The sequence below is a fragment of the Notothenia coriiceps genome, unplaced genomic scaffold (assembly GCF_000735185.1).
Source record: "Notothenia coriiceps isolate Sejong01 unplaced genomic scaffold, NC01 NC01_scaffold00012902, whole genome shotgun sequence".
NCBI lineage: Eukaryota > Metazoa > Chordata > Actinopteri > Perciformes > Nototheniidae > Notothenia > Notothenia coriiceps.
Window position 1 is genome coordinate 51000 of NW_011345603.1, and position 14376 is coordinate 65375.

General features: G+C 41.2%; 1 protein-coding gene across 1 annotated transcript; it reads left to right on the top strand.

Annotated features, from left to right (window-relative positions):
- Nucleotides 1-7253: 7253 nt before the first annotated feature.
- LOC104947677 (sodium/calcium exchanger 1-like) lies at nucleotides 7254-10070 on the top strand (the record flags this gene model as incomplete). Its single annotated transcript, XM_010773737.1, has 2 exons — nucleotides 7254-7424; nucleotides 9276-10070. Coding segments are annotated over 2 exons (966 nt in total), but the record flags the coding sequence as incomplete, so codon positions are not given.
- Nucleotides 10071-14376: the final 4306 nt, after the last annotated feature.

Here is a 14376-nt window from a genome sequence, read left to right on the forward strand (position 1 = left end):
TACAGTTTCCAATTTGTAAATTAAAATGTTAACAGAGCGACACTAGCTTGATCTTCAGCCATGCTAGCAGCATTGTTAGACTTTACTTAGAAACAGCTGTGCTTTTAGCGAAATGCTAACTTCAGAAAGCTAACATGCTAGGAGGTTTATTTAGTCTATTGTTAGCATACTCATAAGCTAGACTTAAAATGTACTTCAAACTGAAGTAGGCTATAGCTGAAGCTTATGATAGTTTGTTTCATGTTTACAGTGAATATATTGATGTATTATAATTAATTTGACAATTATATATTACATTACAGTACAGGTAAGATTGAAATCGATGTTATACATTTCAGAGTTGATGGGAAGCGGAGAGATTGTGGAGGTATGGGAGGAAAGGAAGTGTGGATGTAGTTTATTTGTTTGTGTTTCTCTCATATGGATTGCTCAGAATCTCTCTCTTTCACTTGTTAGTCTCTCTGCTCTCCTGTAACTCTCCCCTTGTCCATTCATTTCTCTGTCCGGTCTTTACTATATCGGTACACTTTTTTCTTTACCTCCATTGATTTCTCCGTCTCTCTCTTCCTCTCCGTCTCTCTCTCCTCTTCACTCTCTGTCAGTGCGATACAATTAGCGGCGGAGAAAAAAGAGAGAGATAGAAAGAGAGGCCCAGCAGAGCATGAAATGGTCTGAGCTTTTACTACAACTGGCAACGTTTGACCGCATACTGCACCAGTCATCGTGGTTACCCGCAGCAACACGGCACTAATAAGTGCTTTTTTTTTGTAAAGCACTTTGAATTGCCTTGTGTTGAAATGTGCTATATAAATAAACTTGCCTTGCCTAATAGAACGGCATGCCAGAAAATAACCAGAAAGGCCGGTGTGTTCAGCATGCCGAGCAGGTGTTAATGGGCAAATTGAAAACCTGCAAGAACACACAGACACACATTTCCGTTTGCCTGACTCAAATAAGGTTCTTCTGAGCCATACAGTAGTCTGCACAGGCTCAAAACTGAGACGTGACCCCGGCCTTTATCAACATATTTAGGGACACTGACCTGACTACTTCATCATACGGTAAAAACTAATATCTGACCTGATCCAATGTAATAAAAGAAAGGTCTATGTTTGCTTTGGGCACACGGACGTTTTTTCTCATGACACAATAACATCTAAATGATATTAAAAACTTTACCCGTGTAAATGAAGCAAAAATTCAAAAAGAAAAACTTTATTTTACCCCCAATTTGGCTGCTTTACTTGTTTGCATCTGGAAAGGACCATTCAAATATAATTTTCCAGAACAAAACTATGAACAGGTGGAAGAGGTGGTTATACAGGACACACAATGAGGAAGTACTCCCTAAGCAAGTTTTCTTAAATCCATTCGTTCCGACCTGCAGTTTAGTTTACCATCTCTCTGTTTCCCCCCTCACCAATGTGCTTGTTACTTGAAACACAAGGCACATAAGGACATCATGACCCAAAAATAACCAAACCAGAACACGACCTGAGCCGCAGCCTAAAGAAAACATCCCGGGATAAAACCTTAAAGCTCTTAAAGGACACGACAAAGTCTCAGGTTTCAGGTAGCAGGACTCTAACACAACACATTTAACACATTCAATTTAAATAACTCAAGGCATAAACAATCATGATACATCTGTTTCAAGTGACCTGCCAATTTCAGAAAGGAAAACACACACATACACAAACGCAGACACATATCTGGCAACCTTCCTGCCTCTGCGGTGCAACTGACGCTGAGGATAAATAACCCGGTGAGATTCAGTTTCAATAACACAGGCCCCGCTCGCCAAAAAATTAACATCAGCATAATAGTATTAGCCTTCTCATAGTCATCCATTAAAACTACTTAGGGCAGGACAGGCAGACAGGCCGGGGAATACACAGGCGCTCTTATTAAAGAGAGGGAGAGTGAACGAGGAGTTTAATGGTTAATTGTGTGGATACAGAGTACACGAAATGTTCCTTTCTAACATACCAATAAGACCATAAGAGCACTTGGCAATAAAAGAGGCCTACATTTGGACTTTAATGTGTGGGTAACTTTGTGATTAAAGCCCAAAATGAATAAATAAGAACACACTTTATTAGACATTACACCAATCACTGATTATGATCTTGTAACGTGAAGCAAGAGTCGATGCTGGAAGTACTCTCTGCACAGCACATTGTTTTAGGAAATAATCCTTTAAAACTAACATCTTCTGATGTGAGATAAAGCCTTATCCTCTGGCTCTTCACAATGCCTGTAAATAACAGCACACACAGAGAGACCTATCAGCCTTTTGTCCTCCCTTTGAAAACCTGACAGAGATCTACACCCACTGCCTTGTTTTTTCAGCAGTCCCACCTTCCTCTCTGTAAGCCTTAGTGAGCAAGATCCACATCTCCAAGCTACAAAGTCAGGTGTCAGAAATCACGTCTTAGCCTGTTCTACCGCCCATACTCGCTTCAGGGGGTGAACTCACCAAGTGGTGCAGGGGAATTGTAAACCGAGCTTTCAGAAATGGGTGTGGCTTCACGATGGGATGACCTGTTCTTCAAGCAGCTGCAGGGGTTGTGAACTTGAACACTGTCATTAAAATCAGTGTTGAATGGATGATAAAACGTTAAGAGGAAGTTAGTGTGACGTCTGATCCCAGAAGTTACAATCGGAAGTGCGTGTGTAACAAGAATCAAGATCTTCTGGTGACACATATTGCGTAAAGTCTGCTCGATGTGACATAAACAAAAAGTAATGTGGCATCACTTTGACACTGCATGAAGTAGTTGTTGTGTAGCAGTAATAAGCATCCTCATTTCATTATCTCGAAATGACTCATGCCCTCTTGTGTGCACTGATGGATCTGAATCAATACATCTGAACATTTAACATAATGAAAGGACACATCTGGCAGCAATAACAACAAATAACGAGAAAATACAGTTTCCCATCTGCTCTCCCATTATAAATATGACTCTCCTCATGTCTGTCCCTGTACACCAGACCACCCTCTGTCTCCTTCTCATGTCTTTGATGACTCTCATGCTCAGCATCCCGTCTCCGTCTCTTTCCAAGTCACCCCCCCCCCCTCGATCCCAGCTGTTGCCAAGGCAATGGTGTTTTGTGGAGACAGCTGTTTAGGGATCATTTGTCAAGCTGCTGACCTGCCCTCTCCTCTCTCGGCTTTTCTCTCTTACCCTCATTTCTGTTATTAGTCAAATCAACCGCAAATGCCAATTTTCACACCCTCATGAATTGACCAATCATTCAGTGTTGTTCCATTATCTCATTCTTATGGAAGTGACCATTTAAAATGAAGGTTAATTAAATGACGGAACCAATTTAGTGGTGTACGCTTTGTATACAGTGAAACAACAAAGGAACACATACACAAGCAACTACTGTAGCTCATGATTCTGACAAGAGATTTAGAAACATTGATTGCACTCTCCTTCATGAGAAAAAGACGTGGCAGCTTGCCCGAGATAAAAGCTGACTTTTGCGGAAAGGGCATTGGGAAGATGCCAAGACATGATGTCAGTCTCTATACTTACTTTCCTCTCTCACATGCTGCTGCCATGTTTACCACACGTTCTCTTCATAAAACTCTTATTTTTACGATCCATTTGATGTATTGATCATTTTAATCAGTTAATTTCATCCAAGTCTGACTAAAGCAAGAAAATCTAAGCATCTCTAAAGCAATTAACAGGAAATGTTGCTATATTAATTAGGCTAACGAGAAACTCATAATAGGGCCCCTTTAATCATCAAAATGACAGCCGATCTGTTTTCTGGCAAGTCCAATAAACTGAGTATCATTTAAACATTTACACATGCACGGACCCTCACACACACACACACACACACACACACACACACACACACACACACACACACACACACACACACACACACACACACACACACACACAGGGACAGGTCTTCTGTCGAGAGTGTTGTTCAAACCATGTGTTCTGTAACATGAGAACACAGCCTTCACACCTCAAAAGGAACAAGCTCTGTGTGAGTGTGTGTACTTGCGTGTGTGTTTGTCGATTGTGCTTCACGCAGATATCAGTTTACGGTTTGTGTCGTTGTTCAGTGCCACTGAGGGATTTATTAAAACAAATCAGACACTGCACAAGCATGGCTAACACATCATGTGTCCATAATGACATTAAAACATACAAATGCAGCTCTCCCACAACACTTCTTCCTCGGCTAATAAATTCAGTGTTTTGGTTCTGTTGTCACGGAGGGAGTTTGCATGTATGCGTGTCATGTGACCTAAAAACCTCATCACGGCTCATTACCATTGAATGCCTCGCTAATATGAGAGTGTGAAGGAGTTGTGTATGTACACAAGTGTCTTGGCTGAAGTATTTGTTTGTGACTAAATGCAGACTTATAGGCATGTGAATGTAAGGACTAAATCCACACAATTGTATCAAAAGAGTAGATTTTTACATTGTGTGGGACCGATAGAATTTATGTTTTAAAGAGTTTTCAAATGTGATTTATTCATCCCTATATGAGCCCTTGTTTTTGTCAAACAGCGTCTGAAACCACCTCCCTCTACACCTTTATGAGGACGACTCGGTGCAAATGTATCCAAATAAATGTCAAGCTTACAGTCACAGCCACTTCATATCCTCCTGGACACGAATAAAATCCCATTTCAGAGTTACAGCAAATCAAAACCCACTTGTATCAGCACAATAACAACATTTTTGAGAGAAGCAAACACTCTAAATGCAAAAGTATGAATGTTATCATGCACAGCTCATCCACGACACAACCCACATTCCTATAGCGTCTAAGGAAACATCTAAAAGGCCAATCTGCGCTTGTTATTGGAGTGTGAAGTCCCAGTCTGCTGTGTGTGGGGATGTGTGTGTTTTTGTGTAGGAAGGAGCCTAATTTGATTCCCGACTGTACCATGTTTCCCCACTGGCGGCCTGTTTATGGAAATTGTATAATTGGCTCCATGTCTGTGTGTGTGTGTGTATGTTTGTGTGTGGGATCCATGTATTTACTACCTCAGGGTCGAAAAGGGACTGAGAACAAGTCAAAACGTAGCTGTATGAAAGCACATGCACGTCTGTTCTTGTTTGTGTGTGTTCGCAACCAGAGTTGTGCATTGGCAGGTAGCTGCGTGAGTATGCATGTGTGCATGAACGTGTGTGCATCCCCCAGCTTGCTCTGTTTCCTTAACTATTTTGACCTTCCTGTGTCTGCATGTGTGAACAAGGGTCGTCCCAGAAACTGCCTCAATGATAAATACTTATGTGTTCAATGTATATTTTACAGACCACAATAACACTGGAAATATTAAACCTGGCTTTCCTGGTCTCTAAAAATACAGCTTTAAATGAAACAGCTATGTAAAAAGAAGTTGAATTGCTGACCTATTTTGTATTAATTGGTCTGGTAATTCCGTAAGGACCATCTATAATAAAAAATAGAGCTACTGAATGTGCTGGAAGGTGCTCTGGACAGAGATGTAAGTCAGGCAACAGGTAGGAAACCTTAAAACTTGTTTTATATCTGAAAGGAACACAAAGCTAAGTGCAGCTAAATAACTCGATAACTTGATCTTGTAATTATTTTCAAATGATACTTGATTCTACCCCTGACAAAGCCAGCCTATCATTTTCACCACACTCATTGCTCTTAGCCTGCTTTATATAGCCTTTATTGTAACAGCTATCATTTCATTTCAAGAATGCTGGCGATCCCCACTTGTATTTGTGAAACTAGTCAATCTGTGTACGACCAAAATGAAATCAGGTCTTATACCTCATTCACACCAACGCAACTCCGGCTCAAGCTCCGTGCTAGAGCTTTTCAGGTTCAGAACCGGTTCTTCGGTTTAGCTCCGGCTCTTTTCACACTGCCCGGAGTCCGACTGGTGCTGCGTCATTGCTTCATCATTTGCGTCATGACGTAACCGTTTGCGTGCCTGCTTCATAAAGCCAAACCGCACGGATGAAATCAGTTGCATTCATTTTTTATGGCTCTATCTGCAGCTTTTCCGGAGTCATTTCTGTGGTTTGGACTATATTCTTATAAAAAAGTGTACTCGTGTCAATAAAGGTTTTTTTAAAACACAACTGCTTCCGAGGTCGCTCTTATTTCTTAAGGTGGACTGAACCATGAGGGTGGAGTAACGCTGTATCTTTCATTTAAATGAACTGTAACCTTCACCCAGGTATGTAACAGCTGTTCTCAAATGAACACGTGAAGTAAAGTTTAATATTTATAGTTTTATAGATTTATAATGAGTTAGGTGATCAACGTGAATGCTCAGGTTCCACCTTAACACGCAGACACGTTGCTTCACCATGAGCAGAAACCTTTATTTATACAGTATATGGCAGAAACACTGAAACTCTGGTTAAGTTTCTCCATCATTGTGTATAAACTGGATAAAACGCGGGCTTTTTGTTGTTGTTCANAGGCACGCAAACGGTTACGTCATGACGCAAACGATGACGCAATGACGCATTACCAGTCGGACTCTGGGCAGTGTGAAAAGAGCCGGAGCTAAACCGAAGAACCGGTTCTGAACCTGAAAACTCTAGCACGGAGCTTGAACCGGAGTTGCGTTGGTGTGAATCAGGTATATTACCTCCGGATTAAATCAGTTGCAATCATTTCTTATGGCTCTATCTGCAGCTTTTCCGGAGTCGTTTCTGTGGTTTGGACTATATTCTTATTAAAAAGTGTACTCGTGTCAATAAAGGTTTTTTTAAAACACAACTGCTTCCGAGGTCGGTCTTATTTCTTAAGGTGGACTGAACCATGAGTGTGGAGTAACGTCGTATCTTTCATTTAAATCAGGGGTGGGGAACCTTTTTCCTCTCAAGGGCCATTTCAATTTTTTCAACATCCTCAGAGGGCCGTACAAATTATTGACCTCTGCTTAAATGGCCCTTGAGAGGAAAAAGGTTCCCCACCCCTGATTTAAATGAAAGNATAGAGAGGGTTGTGTTTTCTGACACTTGGTGAGTTCCCTGGAACACCGGGGACACATATTCATGTATAAAAGACGTACAAAAGTGCATTTTGCATGATAGGTCACCTTTAAGATATTAATTACCCCAGCAAACTACAGAAACTTTACATTTTCACATTTATGTGCATGCTCATTAGGGCATTGCATGAAAGCACAAGAAACTGTTGTGCCTTTAGATTCGACATGCTTCTCACAAGCCTTAAATCAATAGCGCTGAACACATTGTTTCCTTTTCCTTTTTAAGGTGGACATTGAGATGGATGGGAAGATGCTGAACTCTCATGGTGTTGACTTCCTGGATGGACCATTGGGTTTGGATATAGATGAGAAAGACCTGGATGAAGACGAGACCCGCAGAGACATGGCCAAGATCCTGAAAGAGCTCAAACAGAAACACCCTGACAAGGAGGTGAGTAACAAAGTCAAAAGAAGGCAGCAGGAAAGAAACAACATTCTGTCACAGTTGCTCTTGACAGGGTTGTTTTTCTCCATATAGGAAATGATTTGAGAAAATAAGCTGCAACAGATGACGCACTTTCTATTTGCTTCCGTTATCAAAGATTATAGTGATGAATGCAGCGCAGGTCTCATCACAACCTCTCACATTAATTTGATAATGATACATCTACAAGAAGAAAATTGCAAAGGAAACCGAGCCGGCACTGAATCAATATGTAAATTATAATGATAAACACAGATACTGTTTTGACATTGGCAATTTATACAGTATAAATAGCTTCTCTGGCTGACTACCTGCCACTATGATAAACATATGGACTGATTTTATTGCAGCATCCATTACCTACAGTACTGCATGGATAAGGAATGTTCGAGACCCACAGAAGAACATATTGTTTTGTGTTAGCTCTGAAATTGGCCGTCGTTTCCCCACTACATTCTCATTTTGTTTGTGGTCTAGATATTAATACTGGTGCTGGCTGACCTAATAGCGAAGGGATGGATATAAACTATTGCTGATGACTCATTTAGCAGAATGTGGAAAGTTTCCTCTCTCTAAGAAGACGCACTCTCTTTATGTTACTATAAATAAAGTAGGCAAAATGTCCACTTGTTAACAAAGTGTTGAATGTAAATTGTTGACAGCAGGAATAGCCAGACGTTATCCATTGTTTGCCCTCTCTTTGAAACCAATTAGATAATTAAAATGTTGATCTAAAGCTAATGTATTATAACATAGACTGTGATTAAGAACGGAGGTTAAACTCTTGACCGTAACTATGGGACGGATATTTTACATCACCAAGTTTGGTCACCTGTAACGACTCTTATTAGGTTAGTTGTTTCCCCAATTAGGAAAAAAGTAATCTCCTTGATGTATGTTCTGATAGAAAAGGAATACTAGAAAGGATAAAAAGAAAGAATAGTGGGATCAACCCTGAAATCAAGTGTGTTTCTCAGGGATATGTAAGCAAGATGGATGGTTGATGACGTGGGACCTGAACCTTTTAATGAAGAAGGACATCTCTACTAATGAATTTAACAAGCTGTTCATGTTTCATTCGACACGTTATGTTCTGCTGTAATCTGATGCATATTAATCTTGCATACAACTAAATCAAAGATGCTGTTGATGTTAATTCTCTGTTGATTTATCGTTAGATCACTGTCCTTTCTATTCTAGGATGTGCCCACATGGCACACCATTGAATGTTATTTATCCAGACAAGAAAGATGAACCCTGAAATTCAGCCAGACAGTGTTCACTGATGTTCTCTCATTTAAGTAGACAAGTTGACAAAGAAGACATTCTTTCCCACCATGAAAGGTCTAGGGCAGGGGTCTCAAACTCAAGGCCCGGGGGCCAAATCTGGCCTGCGACTTCATGTCATGTGGCCCACAAGAGCTTGCAAAGAATATAATATGTTTATTATACGGTTACATGCCACTTTACAGAAGCAGGTTGCCCATAAACTACATGTCCCACAATGCATCTCATTTTGTGACATGCGCACTGAAGAGACTTGCAATTATTTGCCCTGGACTTCTGCTTTCAGACGTAGTTAATTACTAAGTTATTATCCTATCCGATAATAATCAAATTCAGAGGCAATAATGTAATATAATACATTATATATATATTATACTTATATATGTTATATAGTTACAACCGGCCCTTTGAGTGCAACCATAATGTTGATGTGGCCCGCGATGAAATTGAGTTTGACACCCCTGGTCTAGGGGCTAGCGTTTCTGAGGAGAAAATCTTTTCACACTGTGTTTTCTTGTTTTTTCTCACCAGGTGGAACAACTCATTGAGCTTGCCAACTACCAAGTCCTGAGCCAGCAGCAGAAGAGCCGCGCTTTCTACCGATGCCAGGCCACCCGGCTGATGACAGGCGCTGGAAACATCCTGAAGAAACACGCCGCTGATCAGGCCCGAAAAGCCGTCAGTATGCACGAGGTTCGCTCTGATATCGGTGATAACGACCCCATCTCCAAGCTCTTCTTCGACCCCAGTTCTTACCAGTGCCTTGAGAACTGTGGCACAGTGGCGGTGACCGTGGTGCGACGCGGTGGCGATTTGGGCAAAACGATTTCTGTGGACTACCGTACAGAAGACGGCACGGCCAACGCCGGCTCGGACTACGAGTTCACCGAGGGCATGGTGGTCTTCAAGGCTGGCGAGACGATGAAGGAGATCCGTGTGGGGATCATCGACGACGACATCTTTGAAGAGGATGAGAACTTCCTGATCCACCTAACCAATGTCAGGATGTTGACATCAGAGGGCGAGGAGCCAGAGGAAGGCGAGTCGGCGAATCACGTGGAAACAATGGCGTGTCTCGGCCTTCCCGCAACGGCGACCGTTACCATCTTTGACGACGACCACGCAGGTATCTTTACGTTTGAGGAGCCGGTATTCCACGTGAGCGAGAGCGTTGGCACCATGGAGGTCAAGGTGCTGAGAACGTCAGGAGCCCGCGGCGTGGTAACGCTGCCGTACAAGACGGTGGAGGGAACAGCACGAGGTGGCGGAGAAGACTTCGAAGACATTCACGGTGTCCTGGAGTTCCAGAACGACGAGATCTTGTGAGTACATTTGATCTGTCCATTTGAATCATAACTGTTCATTTTTATTCGTGCAGATATTTATCAGCTTCAATGTCTTCATTATCTGCATGTTTGATTTGATTTGTTTTCGCTCTGTGTCAGTGTGAGGTTGCAAATGTTATTGCTGAATATGTGAGAAAGTGAAGGTGTGATGTGGTGGTCACGATGAGCGGCGAGGCGGACTGCTCATTCAGGACCAAATCAACAACTCCCCACCCCTTTTTTACCATGTCTCTACTTTCTATCTTACTCATCCATTTGCTTCTGTTCATTCTTCTTTGCTTTGAATTATGTTGTGCTGCTGTTTTAGTATTCTGTAAAACTGTGGGTTTTTATTGATTTAAAAACTGTATTTCTGTACAGTTAGCACATTAATTAAGGTTAAACCTGTGTGTTGCATAGCCAAGAAGATGGGAAACTGGCTTATTTATTGGACGGTTGACGGTTTGAATGTTAAGTAGACATAATGTCAAGACATGGACATTGAATAAGAAGTGTTGAAGTTTCATTAAGCAAGGCACTTAAGGGCAAACCTAGAGGAGCTGGTTGAAATACGTTAATAAAACAAGCAGCAGGGAATTGGGGCAACACGAAGAAGAAGCATCTATCTTATCAAGTTTATTTGGATACACAAAGGCTTTTTGAAAAAAATGCCAGCTGCCCTTTTCGGTGTCTTTTATGCTGTGTGAGAACATCCCAGAGCAACTACTCACGCAGTGGAGCCTGTTTTTTGTTTTCTTGTTCTGTATAAAAAGGACTTGAAACGCCATTTAAGGAATCCCTGCTGTTAAATACCGCTTCCAAAGTTCAGAGCTCTTCAGAGCCAGTCGTGCAGGCCTTATTATCTGATGGTGACTCATGGTGAGGTCCGTGATTGCTATTTGATCACATTTCAGGAAGTTTTCACCACAGTGATGATGTTGCTCACAGCCAGAGACTCTGATATCTTGACCCGCTCACAGTGTGGGGAATTAACTCCAGCTTTCGGCCAAATGTTTGAACAATGCTAAACAAATCCCAAAGTCCTCTTTTGTTCTTTAAGTCTTTCATTGTTAAAACAACTGATGTGAATACATATCTGTGTGTGTTTCATTATCATTGGACTGTAGCTGGTGATATAATATGAAACTGACTCAAATGCTGACTCAGTGCTTGACTCAGATGTTATCAGTTCAGAAGCGATAGGTATTTAAAATAGCAGCATCAGCATGAAAGCACATTTTGTATTTAGAATGCATTGTTTTATTTTAAAGTTTCTTAACTTTCTTAATGTTTAGCTTGTCAACAGTAGACAACAATGTCATCATAGTGTCATATTTCACACAGACTCTTTATAACCAGTTAAACTGCCAGTAATAAGGCATTGTCTCAGATTTTCTTTGAAGAAGATGACCGTTTAATATGGATTTGTGTCCTTGGGATTGCTGTTGATTTTAAACTTGTGTTTTTATATGCCGATGTTCTCAGAAGTTAAAGCTGCTACTTTTCACCAAACACTCAACTGGTGCAAAATATCTGTTTTCTGTTAAAACACTCAATAAGGTGGGCTGCTGGTCTCTCCCACTTTTTCCCTCATTCAGCAAGGTGGGCGTGTTCACGATGTCACAACAAATTACTGTTTGCAGTAAAAGTCTTCTCAAGGTGGCCTTAAGGGCTTGTAGTGCTAGTGAGAATACAATCAAGTTCACAATAAAGTTCACAGCTTCCAGCAGTTGACCTCTACTGTTTATGCCACATGCAAGTTTATGGGAATAGTCTTTTTGAGAACGCCCCTGACCATTTGGACCAAATTATTTTCACAGAATGTAGGCTAAATTAATATATTTTGGAGGGACTTATTGGTCTTATTGGAATATATAATATGGTCGAGAACAGGTGCTGCCGCGGTGGAACTGTAAACCTGATGTTGATATTGGATAATTGGACTATAGTAATAAAGTAAGCTTGCTTGTGTTCAAAGTTGCGAGGAGATGTAGAGCTCTGTCTGCTTTTATCTGGCAGGCATTACTTCTAAGTTACAGTAGTGCTTACAGTGCGTGTTTGGAGATGCTCAGATTGCTTGTGAGAAGGAGTGTTGTAATGACATAAAATAAAGTGTGCTGTCATGATGAATGAATTGGAGAGAGGATGTCCTAGTAACAGTAGTCTAAAACTTGCTCTCTCTGTCTCCCTTTCTTCTGTTTTTGGTCAGATTTGAAGCAGATGTCTGCAAGGCTGGCTTTTTCAGCTTGTGGCAGACGGCATAGTTTCCATAGCGTAGAGCTCTTACAGCCAGTACTAAGTGGGTTTTAATAACACTTTGTCAAAATCAAGTGATGGACTGTCCTTCCGGGCTATCATGGTTGCTGTGTGTGTATTATTGTGTGTGTTTCCTAGGGGGAAAGACCCAAAGGTGGAGCAGAAGGACTGTAAACTATAGTTGTAGTGCCTGAAGTGGAAAGCATTTTGAACATAGCTACTTGTAGTAAGACGCCATCTTGCTGCTAGATAATACAAATAAAAATATTCCTACAGAGTACATCAACAACCTAATCTCTAATGTTCCCTCAAAGTCATATCTGCTTAATTTCCCATATCATCTTGATTAGCCTAGGTTCCAATCCAACTTTCCAATCCAACTTTATTTATATAGCACTTTAAAACCTTCAGACCAAAGTGCTGTACAGAGACATAAGCTCACACAACTTAATATAAACACATTTAAAATACAAGATACAAACACAAAAACAGGTTAAAATGGTACGGTGCTGTTAAATGAAGTAGCCTCATACAAAATGATGGGGATTAGTTGATGGGGCATTACTGGTACAGGTAGGAAAGAGGAAAGTGCTGGGCTGTGCTTTGTCTTCCTGGGTGAAGTTTCACACCTTTAATGTGATGCAAGTTAAAAATAGCTGCTGTAGACGTAGCACCATTTACTTGGTTGTGCTGACAGAAACTGCAGGCTCAGTAAACTTGCTAAAACATTTAGGACACAGTAAAGAATATTCACTCAGTATACTGCCACTTGCTGTTGTAAGTATTTATAGCTTAAACAAATTCCCAAGATGGGCTTATTTTAGAAAATGTGCATTCCCATAGAAATAAGCAGTATATGCCATCAGTGCTGTAGTGTGTCCCTACTGGGAATAGCAGAGGACGTTTTTGCTGCAAAAAGGAATTACAAAATAGCTGATCTAAATAGGATTGCCTCCGGCTGATTCTACCCTGATTCTGTTTCTCTGATGGAGAGAGAAGGAGGGGGGAAGCGAAGTAGGCAGGGTATGGTTATATAGATTAATGAGTGTGAATTGCGGCAGTGATGGGAGGAGGAGAGGGGAGGGAGAAAAGTTTTAAACCTCTTAAAGTTTGAGACTTTTCAATTCCTACTTTTTTCCATTTAAGTTCCTCCTTTATGGCCTTTACATTTCTCTTTCTCGCTGTCCGTAACAGGATCTGTGCAATCTGTCTCCGATAGCTTGTAAGGAATTCAGGTGTGTTCTCTGAAAGATGTTTAGGTGTGTGTGTGTGTGTGTGTGTGTGTGTGTGTGTGTGTGTGTGTGTGTGTGTGTGTGTGTGTGTGTGTGTGTGTGTGTGTGTGTGTGTGTTTGGTTGGCGGTTGTTCTCTGCTGTCCAACTTGTCGTGTAATGCCCTGACCAGATGCCAGATTTTGTATTACCACTGCTACGAGTACTGCTATTTGTATTAACACTATTATCGGTTCTGCGACATTTGATACCATTATAGCTGCATCTACCTGTATTATTATAACTGTACTGCTACTACGATACTAAAATGTGACAGAAATTTCAATCACAACAAGGTATGTGGTTTACAATATCAGATAGAATATATAATATCTCTTTCACACCGACGGTGTTTCAGGGCCGGTTCGGAGCTGGAGCTTGAAAAGCATCGGGTTTTCATGTTCACACCGCAGCGGAGCAGCCTCTTAGCTCCGGAATCCGGTTCGTTTCAAGCACCAAAAAATTGTCCGGCCAGAGCAAAAGCACCGCATACGTCACGCTTACGTCGAGGCGGGGGCAGGGGCAGGGGCGGGATCAACTCGTGAACAACAACAAAAAGCCCGCGTTTTATCCAGTTTGTATACAACTGCCTGAGTGTTAAGGTGGAACCTGAGCATTCACGTTGATCACCTCTCATTATAACTCATTATAAATCTATAAAACTATAAATATTAAACTTTACTTCACGTGTTCATTTGAGAACAGCTGTTACATACCTGGGTGAAGGTTACAGTTCATTTAAATGAAAGATACAGCGTTACTCCACACTCATGGTTCAGTCC